Source organism: Lissotriton vulgaris, chromosome 7 (genome assembly GCF_964263255.1).
Source record: "Lissotriton vulgaris chromosome 7, aLisVul1.2, whole genome shotgun sequence".
NCBI classification, from domain to species: Eukaryota; Metazoa; Chordata; class Amphibia; order Caudata; family Salamandridae; genus Lissotriton; species Lissotriton vulgaris.
The window spans coordinates 1,243,929,142-1,243,951,523 of record NC_141695.1 but is presented as its reverse complement, the minus strand read 5'-3'; the positions used below and the strand labels follow the sequence as shown (position 1 = coordinate 1,243,951,523).

Below are 22,382 nucleotides of genomic sequence, written 5' to 3'. Positions count from 1 at the left end.
CTCCTCTGTAGATGTCTTGCATGTTGTAACGCAAGTTATTATTGTATAATGAACCCATTCCATAGTCTCTCATGTAAGCAGAAACAGATTTATTTACATGTTTCCGTGCTTTCTCAAATTGTGGACCAAATTGGTTGGACCAGTTCCATTTCTGTCTTTGGCATATATTGGAATATACCAAGGCAGTGTGGGGAAAAAGTATCATCAATTGATGAAAGGTGTCCTTTAATAGCATTTCCAGACCTACCCCAGTTAATGTGCCTAGATCGTTTCCACCACAGTGCACAATTATAAGGTCAGGTTCTGGCAGATGCAAAAAGGTTTTCACCAATGGTATCAATTGGTGACATTTTAATCCTCTGTGGCCAATCCACTTGATTTCCACATTTGATAAATCAAGGTTATGAAAATTTCTGCTAGCTGCATACCTTTGAGCCCAGTGGATGTAGCTATGTCCAATAACCCAAACAGAGTACATGATGTGAGAAGGTTCTGGTCCAGTCAGATGAAGTGTGGGAATGAAATGGCAGTTGGAACAGTAGGAGTTCACAAAAAAATAATTGTGGAGTTTCTGTGCTCTTGAATCACTAGCAATGATTGGTGGATTCAGATAGTTGAAAACTGAAAGTTAGGGTGTATGGTTATGTTGTGTGAAAGAAGCAATTTGAATGGTTTAAAAAAAGTCACCAAAAGCAAAAATACCCTGTATAGGCTGCTGTATTGACAGGTCAAACATCCTTGCTGAGTTAATTTGCAACATTGTAAGATAAACTTTTGAACCTTAGAGTTCAGTTAGGAGGGAGTTGCTATGGTAACAGATAGAAAGGTTTGAGAGGGGGATGGGTGTTGGTTTGAAAATAGTGAGGGAAGAGTTTTCATTGGTTGAATTAAGGCATATGTGTACAAAGATAGAGATTTTCTATGCCAGTCTTGGTTTCAGTGTATTGAGAGCACACCTTCTCCTCTGCTAAAGAAAAATTGGTGTGTGTGTCTGACACTGTTTTCAATCTCCAAAAGCATTTCTAAAGGTAAGTAATGATTCATTTAATTTAGATAGAGATTTATTTTCTCTATGGAGAATATTTGGAAGCAGATAGTTATGTTTTAGAAGTGAAATTGTATGTTAGTATATAAGTCCTGCGCAGTGTTTTTTACATGTTATTTAAAAATCGATTTTGGGTGCAAATGAATGGTATTTTTATTTGGCCTTTTTTATGATTGCCATGTGCAGTTGATGCATGACTTTAAACATGGGTAATAAGTGATGCACTGGTGGCGCCAGGCTTTTATAAATGAGGCCCTGACTTTGTTTGATGATATTGAGTGGTTGTAGTTAGGTTCTGTGCAGTGTTTCTTACATGTTATTGAAAAATCGATTTTTGGGTGCAATTGATTGGTATATGTATTTGGCCCTTATTTATGAATGCCATGTGCAGCTGATGCATGACTTTAAACATGGGTAATAAGTGACGCACTGGTGGCGCAAGGCTTTCATAAATAAGGCCCTGACTTTGTTTGATGATATTGAGTGGTTGTACTTAGGTTCTGTGCAGTGTTCCTTACATGTTATTCAAAAATCGATTTTTGGGTGCAATTGATTGGTATATGTATTTGGCCCTTATTTATGATTGCCATGTGAAACTGATGCATGATTTTAAACATGGGTAATAAGTGACGCACTGGTGGCGCAAGGCTTTCATAAATAAGGCCCTGACTTTGTTTGATGATATTGATTGGTTGTACTTAGGTTCTGCGCCGTGTTTCTTACATGTTATTGAAAAATCGATTTTTGGGTGCAATTGATTAGTATATGTATTTTGCCCTAATTTATGATTGCCATGTGCAACTGATGCATGACTTTAAACATGGGTAATAAGTGACGCACTGGTGGCGCAAGGCTTTCATAAATAAGGCCTGACTTTGTTTGATGATATTGAGTGGTTGTACTTAGGTTCTGTGCAGTGTTCCTTACATGTTATTCAAAAATCGATTTTTGGGTGCAATTGATTGGTATATGTATTTGGCCCTTATTTATGATTGCCATGTGCAGCTGATGCATGACTTTAAACATGGGTAATAAGTGACGCACTGGTGGCGCAAGGCTTTCATAAATAAGGCTCTGACTTTGTTTGATGATATTGATTGGTTGTACATAGGTTCTGTGCAGTGTTCCTTACATGTTATTCAAAAATCGATTTTTGGGTGCAATTGATTGGTATATGTATTTGGCCCTTATTTATGATTGCCATGTGCAACTGATGCATGACTTTAAACATGGGTAATAAGTGACGCACTGGTGGCGCAAGGCTTTCATAAATAAGGCCTGACTTTGTTTGATGATATTGAGTGGTTGTACTTAGGTTCTGTGCAGTGTTCCTTACATGTTATTCAAAAATCGATTTTTGGGTGCAATTGATTGGTATATGTATTTGGCCCTTATTTATGATTGCCATGTGAAACTGATGCATGATTTTAAACATGGGTAATAAGTGACGCACTGGTGGCGCAAGGCTTTCATAAATAAGGCCCTGACTTTGTTTGATGATATTGAGTGGTTGTACTTAGGTTTTGCGCAGTGTTTCTTACATGTTATTCAAAAATCGATTTTTGGGTGCAATTGATTGGTATATGTATTTGGCCCTTATTTATGATTGCCATGTGCAACTGATGCATGACTTTAAACATGGGTAATAAGTGACGCACTGGTGGCGCAAGGCTTTCATAAATAAGGCCTGACTTTGTTTGATGATATTGAGTGGTTGTACTTAGGTTCTGTGCAGTGTTCCTTACATGTTATTCAAAAATCGATTTTTGGGTGCAATTGATTGGTATATGTATTTTGCCCTAATTTATGATTGCCATGTGCAGCTGATGCATGACTTTAAACATGGGTAATACGTGACGCACTGGTGGCGCAAGGCTTTCATAAATAAGGCCTGACTTTGTTTGATGATATTGAGTGGTTGTACTTAGGTTCTGTGCAGTGTTCCTTACATGTTATTCAAAAATCGATTTTTGGGTGCAATTGATTGGTATATGTATTTGGCCCTTATTTATGATTGCCATGTGCAACTGATGCATGACTTTAAACATGGGTAATAAGTGACGCACTGGTGGCGCAAGGCTTTCATAAATAAGGCCTGACTTTGTTTGATGATATTGAGTGGTTGTACTTAGGTTCTGTGCAGTGTTCCTTACATGTTATTCAAAAATCGATTTTTGGGTGCAATTGATTGGTATATGTATTTGGCCCTTATTTATGATTGCCATGTGCAGCTGATGCATGACTTTAAACATGGGTAATAAGTGACGCACTGGTGGCGCAAGGCTTTCATAAATAAGGCTCTGACTTTGTTTGATGATATTGATTGGTTGTACATAGGTTCTGCACAGTGTTTCTTACATGTTATTCAAAAATCGATTTTTGGGTGCAATTGATTGGTATATGTATTTGGCCCTTATTTATGATTGCCATGTGCAGCTGATGCATGACTTTAAACATGGGTAATAAGTGACGCACTGGTGGCGCAAGGCTTTCATAAATAAGGCCTGACTTTGTTTGATGATATTGAGTGGTTGTACTTAGGTTCTGTGCAGTGTTCCTTACATGTTATTCAAAAATCGATTTTTGGGTGCAATTGATTGGTATATGTATTTGGCCCTTATTTATGATTGCCATGTGAAACTGATGCATGATTTTAAACATGGGTAATAAGTGACGCACTGGTGGCGCAAGGCTTTCATAAATAAGGCCCTGACTTTGTTTGATGATATTGATTGGTTGTACTTAGGTTCTGCGCCGTGTTTCTTACATGTTATTGAAAAATCGATTTTTGGGTGCAATTGATTGGTATATGTATTTTGCCCTAATTTATGATTGCCATGTGCAACTGATGCATGACTTTAAACATGGGTAATAAGTGACGCACTGGTGGCGCAAGGCTTTCATAAATAAGGCCCTGACTTTGTTTGATGATATTGAGTGGTTGTACTTAGGTTCAGCGCCGTGTTTCTTACATGTTATTGAAAAATCGATTTTTGGGTGCAATTGATTGGTATATGTATTTGGCCCTTATTTATGATTGCCATGTGCAACTGATGCATGATTTTAAACATGGGTAATAAGTGACCCACTGGTGGCGCAAGGCTTTCATAAATAAGGCCCTGACTTTGTTTGATGATATTGAGTGGTTGTACTTAGGTTCTGCGCCGTGTTTCTTACATGTTATTGAAAAATCGATTTTTGGGTGCAATTGATTGGTATATGTATTTGGCCCTTATTTATGATTGCCATGTGCAGCTGATGCATGACTTTAAACATGGGTAATAAGTGACGCACTGGTGGCGCAAGGCTTTCATAAATAAGGCCCTGACTTTGTTTGATGATATTGATTGGTTGTACATAGGTTCTGCGCCGTGTTTCTTACATGTTATTGAAAAATCGATTTTTGGGTGCAATTGATTGGTATATGTATTTGGCCCTTATTTATGATTGCCATGTGCAACTGATGCATGACTTTAAACATGGGTAATAAGTGACACACTGGTGGCGCAAGGCTTTCATAAATAAGGCCCTGACTTTGTTTGATGATATTGATTGGTTGTACATAGGTTCTGCACAGTGTTTCTTACATGTTATTCAAAAATCGATTTTTGGGTGCAATTGATTGGTATATGTATTTGGCCCTTATTTATGATTGCCATGTGCAGCCGATGCAAAACTTTAAACATGGGTAATAAGTGACGCACTGGTGGCGCAAGGCCTTTATAAATCAGACCCTGACTTTGTTTGATGATATTGAGTGGTTGTACTTAGGTTTTGCGCAGTGTTTCTTACATGTTATTGAAAAATCGATTTTTGGGTGCAATTGATTGGTATTTGCATTTGGCCCTTATTTATGAATGCCATGTGCAGCTGATGCTTGACTTTAAACATGGGTAATAAGTGACGCACTGGTGGCGCAAGGCCTTTAAAAATAAAGCCATGTGTTGCTATTGTATAAACTTAAATATGTTGCAATTTATTGTTTATATTGTTTGCTTTTTAACATTACTTTGTTGTTTGCTAATAGTGGTCTTTCATGTGTTTTTTTAACAGAACAACAGATTCAAATCAACTTCTGAAAAGGAAGCAAAAATGCCTTCAAGGCAAAGAAATATCAAAAATACCATACGGAAAAGGAGAACATCAACAACAGAGTTTATGGAATCCTCTTCAACAACTACTTCAAAAAACACCAGAAAAGCTTCTGGTAAGCCAATTAAGTCTTTTCTTCGCAACATATGTCGTAGGAAAAAAAATGAAATTGCTAATGTGAATATACAGAAAAAGTCAACAAATCTAAAAAGGAAAGAGAAGCCCACAAAAAATGTTTCCATTGGACCAGGAGAGAAGAGAATGGTTAGCAATAGAAGGGTAAATGTTTTTAGGGACATTCGTAGGCGAATGTTTCGCAATAGGGTAGTTTTAAATTTGCTAAAAAATGAAAAGAAAAGTAAACTAAAAGCTGCTTTTTACAAGAAAAAGAAAAGTGTAGAAAAGATTGTTGATCAGGCTTTTGAAGTTAAGAAAAAATTATTTATTTTAATAATCAATAGAATTAGGATACTTAATAAGGCAATGGATGTTTTCAAATCGAACAGTAGATGGAAAAGAATTATTAATCGGAGTAATTTTTGTGAAGTATTTTCTGGTGAATGGATGCATAGTTCAAGTTCTGAGCCTTTTTTTAATGAGGAGAGTTACTTTCAGGAAAATGATTTGGTGCATGCAGTTGACACCAGTGGTCGTGCATATGAGGTGAAAGATAGTTGTGTGATGGAAAAAGAGAAACTTGTATCTAGAGATGCAGAAGAGGTCTTAGCTGATGAAGTTTTAGGGAGACGTACTAAGGGTCCAGTGTACACATGGAAATGCAGTAGTATTTGTAGTGTGCGACAGGAATCAATTGATTTGCTTCGAAATTTCTTACGTACATATAGTAAAAAAAGTCTCAAACAAAAAATGAAGATCCTGCAAGAGTTAGATCCTTGCAGAGTGAGAGAAAGCACAGGTTTGCAAGGGCATTCACTAGCATGTCTTTCTAGAAAAGTTTGTCGGAGTGTTTTTCATCATTTTAGGATGTTAGCAGTGCATCATAATAACGTAAGGAAATTAGTGAGGAAGTTGTATTATGCAAAAAGTCCTGCACTTAAGCTTAAACAGTTAAATAGTGCTCTTTTGCATGGATCTGAAGTGGATGTGAAGACTATTTGTGAAGAAATTGAGTTTTGTTATTTTGGGAACAAAGAGGACAGTGTAGAAATAGATATAGTAATGGATGGTAATGCAGAAGATAATGGACAAATTTCAAGTATTGAAAAGTTTGATGAGGAAATTATCAAGTTTAAGGTGAAATCAAGTGAGAGGCCTAATGTAACTTGTGTGTGTTGTCGACGGACTCATTATAAAATTCAGACTAGGTTAGTTGATTTATATGCAAAAAGTGAATTGGAAAATAATAGTGAATGGGAGGATTTTGTAAGTTATTTGTTGGTGGAGAATTCTTTTGATTTGAGTTTGGATCAGCGTATTTGCACTTATTGTTTGAAAAAATTAAATGAAAATAGAATGCCTGCAAGAGCAGTTTATAATAATCTTCAGTTGATAGATATTCCTTCTGAATTGATGGATCTAAATACTTATGAATCTATTTTGATTCAATGTGTCCATCCTTTTCAGGCTATTGTTCGCATGGAGCCTAAGACAGGGAAATTGCCTCCATCAGATTTACTGAGAGGATTAAAGGGAAGAGTTGTTTATTTGCCTCTAGATGTAAAGAAAAATATTAATACAATTGGTGTAGAAAGAGTAGAAGAAGATCCTTTAGTTATTCTAGTTAATGGGGTTCCAACAAAGAGTAAGAAAATTTGGCAAGATTTAGTGGATGTTAAAAAAGTCAAGAAGGCAACGTTGTATTTAGTTAAAAACAATGAGTACTACAAACATGTAAGTGTTGGAGTAGAGGAAACAGCTACAGAAGAAGATAGTGATTCTTCAGTTGGTCAAATTGAAAAAGTTGATGTGTCTAGAACTGAAGAAATATATGAACATTATACTGTTCATCCTTTGCATTCCAAAGAAGTAATGGGAAATGCAATTGACTTGTTTCAAATGAAGGCAGCAAAAGGAAGTCCCATTAGTGTATGGGAAGAAAGTTTGGAAGCTCGTTGTTTTCCACAATTATTTCCAACAGGTTGTGGTGGACGATATGATGATCGACCAGTTCAAATTCCTGCAGCTGAATACCGGACTCTAAGATTATATGCAGAAGATCCAAGGTTTCGTCAATGCATTCCATATTTATTTCATCTACTGTTTGAAAGTGATTTGTCTGGGCTTTCTTATGCAGTTAATCATATATTAAAAAGTGGACCTCATTTGCAAAATGTATGTGCAAGGGACTTTATGGAGAAAGTTAATCTGCAAGACAGTATTTTGGAATCTCAGCTAATCAATCTCATGGCATGTCAACGTGGAACCAACGAGTATTGGTTTCGTCGTCATGGAGAATTGAAATGTATGCTAAGAAACTTAGGAACTCCTACATGGTTCCTCACTCTTAGCTGTGCTGAGTATGCCTGGGACGATTTACTTCAATTTCTACGAGAGGCAAATGAAAACATACCAAATATAGAATTGAAAACACCAGGAGAACTGTGTTCTTTAGATCCAGTGAATGTTTGCAGATATTTTAATCATAGATTTGAAGCTATGATGTCTTTTATTACCAACAAAAAAAATCCTCCCCTTGGAGAGGTTTTGGATTTCTTTTGGAGGAAGGAATATCAAGCGAGAGGTGCTCCTCATATACATATGTTGTTGTGGATTAAAGATGCACCCAAATTTGGATCAGATTCAGATGAAACAGTGATGAGTTTCATTGAAGAGTATTCAACATGTGCTGTTCCAAAATCTACTGAAGAAAACAATTTAAGGCAACAAGTTTTACGTTTTCAATCTCATCGTTGTGGAAAGTACTGTCGTCGAAAATTTAAAAACAAGGAAAAGTACTACACGAAATGTCGTTTTGCATTTCCTCGACCAGTGATTTCTAAAGGAAGAGTAAATAATTTGATGTCATCTCTACGACATACTGTGACGAGAAAATCTCCCAAAAACACATATAATTTGAAAAGAAATGAAGAATCTAAGTACATCAACGATTACAACCCAGTGATTTTGTCCATGTGGAATGCTAACATGGATATTCAGTTCGTTGCTGACAACTCTATTGCTGTGGCTCGATATGTGACATCTTACATCACCAAAAAAGAAAAGACAGAACTGAAGGAAATGTGGGAGGACATTTCACATGAAAAGAGTCTAAGCAAGAAATTATACAGTTTCAGTCTGAAGATGTTGTCGCATCGAGAAATTGGAGCATATGAATGTTCTGATCGGTTATCATCAGCAAGTCTCTATGCCAAATCAAGAACAATCATTTGGGTGAGTCTTGGTCTTGCTGCAACACGAAACCGAGTTTTGAAATCTGTACAAGAAATTGAATATTTGGCGGAAAAAGAACCAAACAGTACAGATATTTTGAAGACAAATATGTTGGATACATACTATCCAAATAGAAGTACTCACCTTGAGAACACATGTTTGTATGAAGTTCTTCAAAACTACAGTTATAAGAGGAACATCACAGAAGATATCAATAATGGAAAATATGCACTCATTGGCTATGAAGGATGTCTAGTGAAGCAGAAAAAAGGCCATTTGATTAATCATCGAAAATTGAGTTGTGAAGTTCCAGACAAAAGAGAATTTTACTATTTAGCTCTTTTGCAACTCTTTAAGCCATGGCGTACAGAAGAGGAACTACTTGGAGATTTTCTCTGTTATGAAGACTCTTTTAATGCAACTAAGGATACCATAGAATGTCCTATTTTTCTAAATTATCTGCAAATGTTGAATGAAGAAATGGAGCAAGAAACCACAATTGCTGAAGAGATAGCTAGAAACAGTTCTCAAGATAGTCAGAGTTCTACTTCATTGAGCCAGGATCCACTAGGAGGACCAATTATCCAAAATGAAGCTGCCACTGCCATGGATGAGGTGGAAAGAGCTATGGAACAAGCTCAAGAGGATGGAGTTAACTTAGAAGATTTGGTAACGCAACTAAACATTGAGCAGAAAAAGATATATGATGAAGTCACAGAGCAGATTGAACATGGATTCAGACATGAGAAAAAAGAGTGCTCATGTATATTATTTGACCCTGTCCGACTGTATGTAAGTGGAGAAGCGGGGACAGGAAAAAGTTTTCTAATTAAAGCCGTTGCAAGTTATCTGCAGAAAAGGACTGATTCACCACTGTCTTGTGTTGTAACTGCTCCAACTGGTCTGGCAGCACATAACATTAAAGGGATTACTCTACATCGTTTATTGATGCTGCCAGTTGAACATGATAATAAATTGCATTACAACAAGCTATCTGGAGATGCGTGTTCTGAAGTTTCAAGAGTCTTGAAGAAAATGAAACTTCTTATCATAGATGAAGTAAGCATGGTCTCAAATCTAATGCTTGCTTTTGTGCATTTGAGAATGCAAGAAATTCTTAAAACAGACTATGATGTGTTATTTGGAGGAAAACACATTATTGTTTTTGGAGATCTATTGCAGTTGACTCCAGTAAAAGGACAACCAGTGTTTAAAATGCTCACGCATGAAGATACCAGGAAGTCCCTTGGAAGCATTGGAAATGTTAATATATGGCTAAATTTTAAATATGCTGAACTGCTTCAAAATATGCGACAGGCCAAGGATGAAGATTATAAAAATATTCTACAAGATGTAAGAATTGGAAAAATGACTGAGAAAGGGAAAAAAGCTTTGCATAGTCGATTAATTTCAAATTTGTATGCAAATGAAAACATTCTTCCAGAGAATATTTTTAAAAAAATGACTGAGAAGAAATCTGGGATATGTTTGATGCCAACTCTGCAAGAATGTTCCATCTTCAATCAAAAAATGTTAGACTTAGAAAATGAAGAGATTGTGAAACTGGAAGCAATAGATAAAATAGAGCATATGGGTGCAACAATTGTTTTGTCAGAAAATTTGAAAACTAAATTGCATTCATTGGAGAAAAGTATTTCAAAAACAGCTGGTTTTGAAAAGACTCTGAATGTGTGTTTAAATTGTCGTATCATTTTGAGAAGGAATTTAAATGTTGAAAGCGGTCTGGTAAATGGAGCAATGGGTTATGTTGTTGATTTTGTGAATTACAGAAATAGAGATGGAATTGAATTTTTAAAAATAAAATTTGATGGCATTGAACAAGTACAACAAATAAGTCGTTGTTCTGCTAGATTTTTACTTGTAAAAGACTTATATGTTCGCCGAAAACAGTTTCCTGTTTGTTTGGCGTATGCGGTGACAATTCATAAATCTCAAGGTTTAAGTGTAGATAGTGCATTGGTGAACATTGGAAGATCTGTGTTTAAAGAGGGTATGGCATATGTGGCATTATCTCGAGTCAGAACTTTATCAGGATTGTACTTGATTGCGTGTGATGAGACAAAGATTTCTGCCGATCTAGATTGTGTTAAAGAATACAATAGGTTAAGAAGAGAGTATGCTCCACATTTGCCTCAATATCCTCTGTTTGAAAAACGTGTGGTAGGCCGAAAAAGAAGAAATGAGGATAATTGTAGTGAGGTAGTTGCAAAAAGACAAAAAGTAGAGAAAACTGTAATTGAAAACAGGAAGAAAAAGAATTGTGGAGAAAATGTTGTTGGATTTCAGTTTGAAAACAGTTCTGGTGTCAACTGCTATGCTAATGTAGTGGTTAATGTTGTTTTTTTTCTTAAAAGTTTACAAGAACAGATTGTTGAAAATCTGGATCAAAGATTGTGTGGTTTATTGAATTCTGTGTTTCAGAAATGTAGCAGTGTTACAGCACAAATAGAAAGTGTAACAGAAATTCGAAATATTTTAGATTTGTGTTCTGGTCAAGATAAATTTTCACAGAACATTCAGCAGGATTGTCAGGAATTTTTAATGTATATGTTTGGTGTTTTGGAAGATGAAGGTGTAGATGTAGATAATCTTTTCAGTCTTTCTTATCAATGGCAGCATGACTGCCACAATTGTAGTTTATCAAGTACTACTACAATAGACACTGAAAGATTTATATATTTGACTTTACCAGACTGTAAATCAGTGTCTTTTAAAAATCTAGTTAAAGCAGCAGATCATAATATGGTGTGTACCCAATGTAACTGTACAATGCTGTCCACATTATTTATACAAAGGTATGGGCAGTATATTATTTTAGTTTTCCAACGATGTAGACCTGATGGAACTAAATTGACAACTTCTATCAAAAATTTTGTGGCTTCTCAGTTATCAATTTCTGGAAGGACCTTTACAACTGAAGCTATTATTTATCATGATGGATCTTCGACCACCTCAGGACATTATACATGCTACTTAAAATCTGAAAATGGATGGAGTTACTGCAATGATTCTCATTTAACTTATAAACAACGTTTGCCTTATGACTCTACAAATTCTTATCTAGTGTTTTTAAAACCAAAGTTTTAGTAAAGGGAATTGGCCTTTGAAGACGGGAATAGTTAATAAAAGTTAGTTAGTTAGTTAGTTAATCTAATATTTGAAATTATTTATCTCATGTAGATACTTTAAGTGGATCTCAAAGTAAAAAATACTGATATATCTGACACAAATTGGCCGTGAGGAAAATGTAAGATATGATGTTGTTAGAAGTTGATGAAATCGAAGTTATAGAGCACAGCAGACTTTTTTTCACCAAAAGGACCTTCACTATCTGCAATCTCATGTAGATACTTTAAGTGGATCTCAAAGTAAAAAATACTGATATATCTGACACAAATTGGCCGTGAGGAAAGTGTAACATATGATGTTGTTAGATCTTTTTTCATAGGAAGTCGATGAAATGGAAGTTATAGAGCACAGCAGACTTTTTTCCACCAAAAGGACCTTCACTATCTGCAATTTGGTCTCACGGAAAAGTAAGTGAATCAAAGATTAGTGTACTTATATGAGATGTATGTTTGAATGGGTTTTTTTAAACACAATCTTTTAGATTGTGTTTTTTTTTTCCCGCTGTTATATGATGAAGACTTTGATCTCACTAATTTAAGTGAAATTCAATATATTCTGAGAACAGCAAAAATAAATAATGTAACATATTGTAGAAGTTATTGTGTAGTTTGCATTGTGTAATTTATATTGTGTTCACATTGTCTTATACTCATTTTCTTTTTCACCCTTATTTACCTCTCTTTACTAATTTACACTCTTTTTTCATCGCTGTTTCTTTAGTGCACTTCATTCACAACTTCTTAATCTAATAGGAACTGTCTGCATTTCCTCTGTTCCTTCCACCACTTTTTATCTTTTTCATATTCTCACAGTACCACTGCTTTAGTTTCCTAACCCTCTCTTTCTTTTTCTCCTTTTTTTTTCTTTCGCATCCATTGTACTGTAGTTCACTTAGTTCTTCCTTTTGTCTTTCTGTGTACTTACTCTCTCACTCCTGTTTTATCCATCGTTCTATACTAACTTCATTCCTTTCATCCCTTCACTCTGTTACTTTACTTCACTCACTCTCAATCATCTTCTATTCCTCTTTTTTATTTATAGTTTCTCAATCAGACTTCTCTCCTTTTCACTCATTTTTCTTTTATTTTCTTATCTTTACTGATTTTGATTTGATATCTTACATTCTTTTAGTATCTTATTTACCTTTAGGAATTTGTTCTCTTTCTATTTCTTTTTCCTTTTTTTTTCTCTTTCTACATTACTTTCTTTCTGTTTTTGTATCCTTCACTATTGCATCATTTCTTAGTAAACTTTTGTAGATTTTTAAACCTCATGAACTGTTGTTTCTATTTTATTATATATTTTTAAGAAATTATAACGTGTTTTTTCTTTTATCTTTCATAGATACAAGTTTGCATTGATTATATGGTAAGTGTGTTTACAAAATCTTTTTTGTTATCACCTTTTGTTTTATTTTCACTATTTTTCTGTCACCCTACCGCACCCCTATTTCCTTACTTTGCTTCCCTCACTTATTCTTTTGTTCCATGTTTACTTCCGACCACATTCAATTTCTTTCAGTACTTCTGCCTATGCACACTCCTTCACTTACCTTTTTTACTGGTTCACTTAGTCCCTTTGTGACAGTCCTTCTTTTACTCTCTCTCTTGTTTGTCTCTATTACTCCCCATGTGTTACCCTTATTCACTTACATGTACCCTCTTTCACCCCTTTTTACTTATATTCACTGATATTTACTTTCCCTCAATCACTGCTATTCTTTTCCTCTGATTCCGTCACTACCTGACATTCCCATACTTAACTGTCCTTCTTTTTACTTTCAACATCCATTTACAATCTCCCTTAACCTCTGCTTTAGTCTTCTTCCTATTTCTTCTTTCTTTTGCTCCCTTATTCATTTTTCTTTTCTCAGTTACTTCCTTTTACACTTTTTATCTGTCTTACTATCTATTACACAGTCCCTCCTTCATTTTTTTTTCTTTTTTTTTGTTAGTGCGCTGACGGTACGCGCACCGGTGCGCGCACCGAAAGCGAAATATAAAAAAAAATATTTTAAATTAAAAATATTATCTCAATATACATTATAGTGTTCATTTTTACAAAAACATACTTTAGCAATTCACTAAAAAACACATAGGTATGAGTCTATATAAAAAGTTAGGAATTAGCATTAAAAAAACCTATGAAATTCACTGAAAAAACCAAAGGTTTCACACCAGTTATAGTTAGGAATTAGCATTTAAAAAACCTATGAAATTCACTGAAAAAACCATAGGTTTCACACCAGTTATAGTTAGGAATTAGCATTTAAAAAACCTATTAAATTCACTGAAAAAACCATAGGTTTCACACCAGTTATAGTTAGCTGGAAATTTTACTGATATAAAACCATTGAAATTCCCACGTTATAGTTAGTCGGACTCACTATAACTTGCGCGTGCAATGCACTGCTGATGACATCACATATTACATCACTCATGACATGGTCAGTGACATCACTCATGACACCATCCTTGTGACATAGTGACAGACCTCCTTTCACTATAATGTAACCCTTGAGACACATATTCAAAAATAGAAACTGAAATTTTTAAAAAAATGGAGATACCTATATCAGTTACAACAAGCAATTCAGTAATTCCACTATCTATATACACATCCACTCATTCACCAATAGTTTTATATAGTCACTCATACATATACTCACTCATCATATGAAGTGATACACCTATACATCCTGTTACACACCGACATTCATCCAAAAGTTACTCACACACATATTCACACGTGCAGATAAACTATTGGACATCCATTTATTTGAATATAGAGTTATACACACACTTCCACCTTACTTCTATTTAAAATTACACATATTTATTCTCTTAAACAATCACTTATAGAAACACATACTTATTTAAACAGGAACTCTTACAATCTCTTACTCTCACATATACTCACTTATATACATCAATATTCATATATACTAGATTAAAACATATGTAGTTACTGATAAAGACACTAGTGAGACAGTCATTCACTCACTAACAAACACATATAGACACTCATCCACCCATACAGTCCTGTACATATGCTGTCTTCAAAACATAGAAACAGAGAGTCAGTCACTCATGCATCTATGTGCTAAGTAATACCCCCACCAAACCATATAGACACTCATACTGATACTAAGAGAAACATCTAATAACCCATATACATACGCATGTAGCTACTTACCAACACATGTAGCCACTTATACACAAAGTAAAACACTAATATATATATTTAAATATTTAAACATTACTCACTAATATTTACTTTTTCAGAAAGGCACATATTCACTGGATGGTGTCATCAGTGATGTCATGAGTGATGTCACTGACCATGTCATGAGTGATGTAATATGTGATGTCATCAGCAGTGCATTGCACGCGCAAGTTATAGTGAGTCCGACTAACTATAACGTGGGAATTTCAATGGTTTTATATCAGTAAAATTTCCAGCTAACTATAACTGGTGTGAAACCTATGGTTTTTTCAGTGAATTTAATAGGTTTTTTAAATGCTAATTCCTAACTATAACTGGTGTGAAACCTATGGTTTTTTCAGTGAATTTCATAGGTTTTTTAAATGCTAATTCCTAACTATAACTGGTGTGAAACCTTTGGTTTTTTCAGTGAATATATATATATATATATATATATATATATATATATTACCTACTGGCGGTCGCCAGTAGGTAGTTATAGTTAGGATTTTTTTCAATGTTAAATCTCAAAATTCTATTTGGAATGACTTTGGCGCCGGTTGACGATCTGCCTCAAAATTTCCTCAAAATGGCCTCGCGGCGTTCCGGTCCTTCCCTGAAAGTTTGGGGGGGATTCGTCAAGCAGGGGCTGAGATAAAAGGAGGGTCCCAAAACGCGTTTTCCCCATGTTAATTTCCATAGGGTGGTCGATTTCACTTTTAGCCCGAACGGCTGAATGGATTTCCATCAAACTTGGCAAAATTGTAGGGACTGGTAGCCCGATGTGCCTTTGCTATGTCTCAAGATATGTGCTCCAGTGGATTTTGAGTAATTAAGGTTCAAAAATATATATATATCTATAGCCGCGCTCCGGTACGCGCACCGGTACGCGCACCGGGCGCGCCACGCGACTTGCGCGCAGAAAGCTGATTGGCTCTGGGGTGTCTGTAAACATTCTAAACAGTCCGGAGCGGCCGCCATCTTGTGTCTCGGTAGGATCGAGACACGAGAGGTGGCCAACACAAAGAGGGAAATGACCATAAGGGGGCAGAGTAGACCCCCCTTGACCCCCTAGGTTTGATGTGGGGGCCATAAAAGGGCCCCGCGGGGCAAAAAATAAATAAAAAATTTTTGATTTTCACGGGGGGAGCGCCCGGTACGCGCACCGGTGCGCGTACCGGGGAGCCTACCATGGGGAAAAAGAATGACAGTTTTAAAAGTAGCTGTTTAAAAAAAAAATGTTTTGTTGTTTTTTTTATACATACACATACATATATATAAATGCATATGCATATATATATGCATATATGTGTATATGTGTGCGTGTAGAGAGAGGTAGAGAGGTAGAGGTGTAGAGGTAGAGAGGTAGAGAGGTAGCGGTAGAGAGGTAGAGATTAGTAGAGAGAGAAGAAGAGAGAGGTAGAGAGTAGAGAGTGAGTAATAGAGAGTAGAGAGTGAGTAGTAGAGAGTAGTAGAGAGCAGTAGAGAGAGTAGCAGAGAGTGAGTAGTAGAGAGTAGTAGAGTGAATAGTAGAGTGAGTAGTAGAGAGTAGTAGAGAGTGAGTAGTAGAGAGTAGTAGGGAGTAAGTAGTAGAGTGAGTAGTAGAGAGCAGTAGAAAGTGAGTAGTAGAGAGTAGTAAAGAGTGAGTAGTAGAGAGTGAGTAGTAGAGAGTGAGTAGTAGAGAGTAGTAGAGAATGAGTAGCAGAGAGAATAGTAGTGAGTAGTAGAGAGTGAGTAGTAGAGTGAGTAGTAGAGACTAGTAGACAGAGAGTAGTAGAGAGTGAGTAGTAGAGAGTAGTAGAAAGTGTGTAGTAGAGGGAGAGTAGTAGAGAGTGAGTAGTAGAGAGTGAGAAGTAGAGAGTGAGTAGTAGAGAGTAGTAGTGAGTAGTAAAGAGTGAGTAGTAGAGAGAGAGTAGTAGAGAGTGAGTAGTAGAGAGTAGTAGATAGTGAGTAGTAGGGAGTAGTGAGTAGCGAGTAGTAGGGAGTGAGTAGTAGAGAGAGAGTAGTAGAGAGTAGTAGAATAGTAGAGAATGAGTAGTAGACAGTGAGTATTTGAGAGTAGTGGAGTAGGAGAAAGTAAGTAGTAGAGAGTAGTGGAGAATATTCCAAAGTTTGGCACAGCACCACTTTCACAATGAGTCCAATCAAATCATATCACTTAGAGTCCTTATTGAAGCGCTGAATCTTGGTGTATATTCAAATGCTTTTTTTTCTCTTAAGTTTATGTACCACAGCCAGCCGAAACGTTTCGTTCTGTACAACAGAACTTCTTCAGGGCGTTCTTATTTCCTTCAAGTTATGTCGGTATCCAGTTGTCATATAACTAGATATTTCTTCCAAATGTTAGACGAGACATAAGTATATTCTTATTCAAAGTGACTAGGTATCAATTTTACCCACACAATTCGGGCAGACTTGAGTAATTTATAGCATCCTCAAAGTCAGTCTTTCAAAAATTCCAAAGTATAGGACATGATAATCCAAATCCAAATGTTTCTCAAGAAAAGTCATTTACAATCGTTCGGAATATCGGTGTTTGGGCAGATATGATCCAGGGACCCCCAGTATGCAAGGGGAATTAGTCCCCCCTCTGCAAACGCGCCAGTGGCCTGCATTGCAGAGAGGTGTAACAAGGGTGTGGCCTCATTACACTTCTCTGCAATGCAGCTCCCTCACGCATACTGGAGGCTCCTGGTGGACTAGTTGACCCCAGGGACCCCCAGTATGCAAGGGGAATTAGTTCCCCCTCTGCAAACGCGGCAGTGGGCTGCGTTGCAGAGAGGTGTAACAAGGGGCATAGTCTCATTACACCTCTGCAATGCAGCCCCTGGCGCATACTGGAGGTTCGAGGTGGGCTAATTGGCCCCCAGGGGCCCCCAGTATGCAAGGGGAATTAGTTCCCCCTCTTCAAACATGCACGGGGCTGCGTTGCAGAGAGGTGTAAAAAGGGTTGTGGCTTCATTACACCTCTCTGCAATGCAGTCCCCTGGCGCATACTGGAGATTCCTGGTGGGCTTTCAGGTCTTATATAGTTAGGAATTAGCATTAAAAAAACCTTTGAAATTCACTGAAAAAACCATAGGTTTCACACCAGTTATAGTTAGGAATTAGCATTTAAAAAACCTTTGAAATTCACTGAAAAAACCATAGGTTTCACACCAGTTATAGTTAGGAATTAGCATTTAAAAAACCTATTAAATTCACTGACAAAACCATAGGTTTCACACCAGTTATAGTTAGCTGGAAATTTTACTGACATAAAACCATTGAAATTCCCACGTTATAGTTAGTTGGACTCACTATAACTTGCGCGCCTGCAATGCACTGCTGATGACGTCACATATTACATCACTCATGACATGGTCAGTGACATCACTCATGACATCACTGATGACACCATCCAGTGAATGTGTGTCTTTCTGAAAAATAAATTTGTTTTATATATGTATTTGTAAAGGTCGATGGAAGAATAAATGTTTAAATAAGTGTGTAAATGGATGTTTTTTTTTAAAAAAATTGGTTGGTTAACTGGCTTATTAAGTGTATCTTAGTGAATACATATATTAGCGAGTATTGTTTAAATATTTAAATGTTTGTATCAGTGTTTCTCTTTGTGTATAAGTGGCTGCAGGGGTTGGTGACTGACTCACTGTTTGTATGTGTTTTGAAGACAGCATATGTGCAGGACTGTATGGGTGGATGAGTGTGTATATGTGTGCGTTAGTGAGTGAATGACTGTCTCACTAGTGTCTTCATTAGTAACGACATATGTTTTAATCTAGTATATGTGAGTATTGATGTATATAAGTGAGTATAGTATATATAGTGAGAGATTGTAGGAGTTCCTGTTTAAATAAGTATGTGTTTCTATAAGTGATTGTTTAAGAGAGTAAGTATGTGTAAGTTTCCTTAGAAGTAAGGTGGTAGTGTGTGTATAAATGTATATGCAAATACATGGATGTTTAATAGTTTATTTGCATGTGTGAGTATGTGTGTGAGTAACTTTTGGATGACTGCTGATGTGTAACAGGATGTATAGGTGTATCACTGCATATGATGAGTGAGTATATATATGAGTGACTATATAGAACTGTTGGTGAATGAGTGGATGTGTATATAGATGGTGGAATTACTGAATTGGTTGTTGTTACTGGTTTGGGTATCTCCATTTTTTTGAAAATGTTTGTTTCTATTTTTGAATATGTGTTTCAAGCGTTACATTACACTGAAATTAGGTCTGTCACTCTGTCACAAGGATGGTGTCATCGGTGATGTCATGAGTGATGTCACTGACCATGTCATGAGTGATGTAATATGTGACGTCATCAGCAGTGCATTGCAGGCGCGCAAGTTATAGTGAGTCCAACTAACTATAACGTGGGAATTTCAATGGTTTTATGTCAGTAAAATTTCCAGCTAACTATAACTGGTGTGAAACCTATGGTTTTGTCAGTGAATTTAATAGGTTTTTTAAATGCTAATTCCTAACTATAACTGGTGTGAAACCTATGGTTTTTTCAGTGAATATATATATATATATATATATATATATTACCTACTGGCGGTCGCCAGTAGGTATATATAGTTAGGATTTTTTCTCTATGGAACTTTTGAAAATTCTATGTATAATAACTTTGGCGTTTGTGGACGGAATCGGCTGAAATTTTCAGGAAAATGGCACCTTTTGTTTCTGAGCAGCCCCTGAAAATTTGGGGGGGTTTCGTCAAGGGGGGGGCGAGAAAAAGGGGGGTCCCAAAACGCGTTTTTCCCATTCATTTTTCCATAGGGCGTTTGGCCTCACTTTTAGCTCGAACGGCTGAATGGATTTGCACGAAACTTGGCAAAATTGTAGGGACTGTTAGCCCGATGTGCCTTTGCTGGGTCTCAATATATGTGCTCCAGTGGATTTTGAGAAATTAACGTTTAAAAAAACAGATATATATGTGACAGCGTACCGGATAGCGCACCAGTTTGCGTACTTTTCGCGTAACGGAGCTTTGCGAAGCGAAGCTGATTGGCTCTCCGGTGTTTGTCAACATTCTAAACAGTCCGTAGCGGCCGCCATCTTGTCTCTCGGTAGGATCGAGAGACAAGAGGAGGCCAGAATGAAGGGGCAAATGCCCATAAGGGGGCATAGTAGATCCTCCTTGACCCCCTAGGTTTGATGTGGAGGCTTTAAAAGGGCCCCGCCGTGCAAAAAAAAAAAAAAAATGTTTTTTTCGTGGGGTGCGCCCGGTACGCGTACCCGAAAGCGGTCTGGGGAGCGTACTATAAGGAAACAAGAATGATTGACTTTTAACTTATTGTATGTTTATCAATTGTTCGTTTTGTTGTTTTTTTTTAATTTTTTTATTTACGTAGCTACATGTAGGTACCAATGCAGAGTCTATAAATTAATAAACGCCGTCTCCTTTGTAGATATCTTGCTTGTTGTTAAAGAAGTTATTGTGGTATATGGAATTCATACCATAGTCTGTCTGGAAAGCCGAAACAACATGGAGGCAGGAGATGATAAAGAGATGTTAAATACACATTGGGGATTATATAGTGGGAGAAAGGAAGTAACTATGAACAAAGTTAGTATGTTACACCAAAAAGTTGCACAGTATATTTAAAGTCTGACTTCACGTTATAATCAATTTGCTACTAGTTTTCAATATACATATAAAAATAAATATTGTGTCAAACAATTTTTGAATTAAGAAATATAAATGTATTTTTCAGATTGTTTTTCAAAATTTAAAAGAAAATCTAAAAAATCATGATCATTTTTTTCTTCATTTTTCAGTAGAAAATCTACTGCATCTACACATTGCACAAGTTCATTGTTTATTGTATCGTCGTAGAAATCCTGGTCAACTTCCGTCTCCTTTTGTTTTTCTGTTTCAGTTTTCAAGTTGTTTTCTTGTCCTTCCATTTTGAATTCTGAAAAATGAATTTTTATAAAATATATCAGTACAGATAGGGCACTGTTGGGTTTCAGTACAGACAGGCAGTTTGGTTATTTAAACAGTGTTTTTTTCTTTGGGCAGTGTATGTATCAAATTGGAAGTAGAAATATGAAGACAATTATCAAATAAACTCTTAGTCAATTCTGAATTATACTAGAGAAGTCTAACTCTATCCTTAATTCAGGGCCGGCGCTAGGCATGGGCAGCGTGGGCTGCCGTTCAGGACCTCGCACTTAGCCCACCAGCATGGTGCCACGCCCTGGTGATGTGTCCTTTTGTTTTCCTGGAGATCTATCACAAAGAAAGGTGTCGCCTGTAATTAAGGTCTATTGCAGGGGGCCCCCTCCTTGGGCCTCTCATGTATGGTGTCAGGAGGTATAGGGGAGGGAGAAGGAGACGCTCCCTCAATTGCAAGGAGACCATTCACAGACACTGTGGGGGGCCCATTGTCCAGCATTTTGGCGCACCCTCAGTTTTAACTTTTAGACCACAATCAATTCTCACACCTATGAAGGTGTGAGAAATGCGTGTGGATTAAAAGTTAAAACTGTGGGGGCGTCAAAATGCTGGACAATGGGGCCCCCACAGTGTCTGTGAATGTTCTCCTTGCAAGTGGCCACTTATGTAATTTGGAGGGGGCCTCGCGCACGTTCCCTTTTAGCCCAGGGCCTTGCAAATCCTTGGACTGGCCCTGCCATAACTAAAACAGAGAAGTCTATTTTATTCTATAAGTATTACAGAGTGATAGAATATAACTGTCTGAAAATGTTTTTCTAATTAGCTTTCAGTACAGAACATACTTCAGTTTTATAAATAATATCTTACCTTTTAAATATAACTTGAAGTTATCAGTTGATTTTTAGTTGTTCTGCACTTCACGAAGTAGTAGTCAAAATGGCTGTGTTTCTCTCTCTTTGTTTATATATATTCAGGTACATAACCAATCAAATGTCATGATATAATAGTAGAAATTTAAAGTAATATTTTAATTGGTTGTCATTTCCAACACTTCCGATATGTTTTGTGAAGTAATTTACCTCAGGGATTTTAGAGAGTTCTACATGCTAAATGGCTAAATGGTATTCCAACGAAATTTGTGAAAATGGTAGGGATTGGTATGTAGTATGAGCTACTGTTTAATTGGTGAAAGTGTCTCCAGTGGTTTTTCTGTAAATTACTTTCCCACCTTTTTTGAGCGAGTGCTTGTCAGTGCGTTTCCCGGTACGCGAACTTGCAGCGTTACGGGACTCCTCCATTTTGTGTTTCGGTAGAATTGAGATATAAGATGGAGGGTAAATAATGTTCAGAATGGGTAGTTTGGGGTACTTTAGACGTATCCTGTCTCCCTAAGTTTTCTGAGGGTGGCTGAGGAGGCTCCTATATGTCGAGAAAAAAAATTGATTTTTTCGCGTGGTTAGCTGCCGGTACGCGAACTGGGTAGCGTACTGGGAAGCAAATTTAAGTGAAAATAAGAGAAAAAGGGTATATTCGAAATTTCAAAAGAGTTAACTAAGTTAAGGTAGCTCTGAAAAGAGCTTTTGTGTTCTGTGTAAGTTCTAGAAACTTATAAGTAGGAACCAATACACATT

General features: G+C 36.6%; 1 protein-coding gene across 1 annotated transcript in view; it reads left to right on the top strand.

Annotated features, from left to right (window-relative positions):
• The first annotated feature begins 923 nt into the window (after window positions 1–923).
• Window positions 924–22,382, top strand: part of LOC147703314 (uncharacterized) — a 66,077-nt gene continuing 44,618 nt past the window's right edge. Inside the window, exons 1-2 of the mRNA XM_086929494.1 lie at window positions 924–1,028; window positions 5,099–10,741. Coding sequence (XP_086785620.1) covers window positions 5,138–10,741 — 5,604 coding nt within the window. The 5' untranslated portion in view covers window positions 924–1,028; window positions 5,099–5,137. The remainder of the gene's footprint in view (window positions 1,029–5,098; window positions 10,742–22,382) is intronic.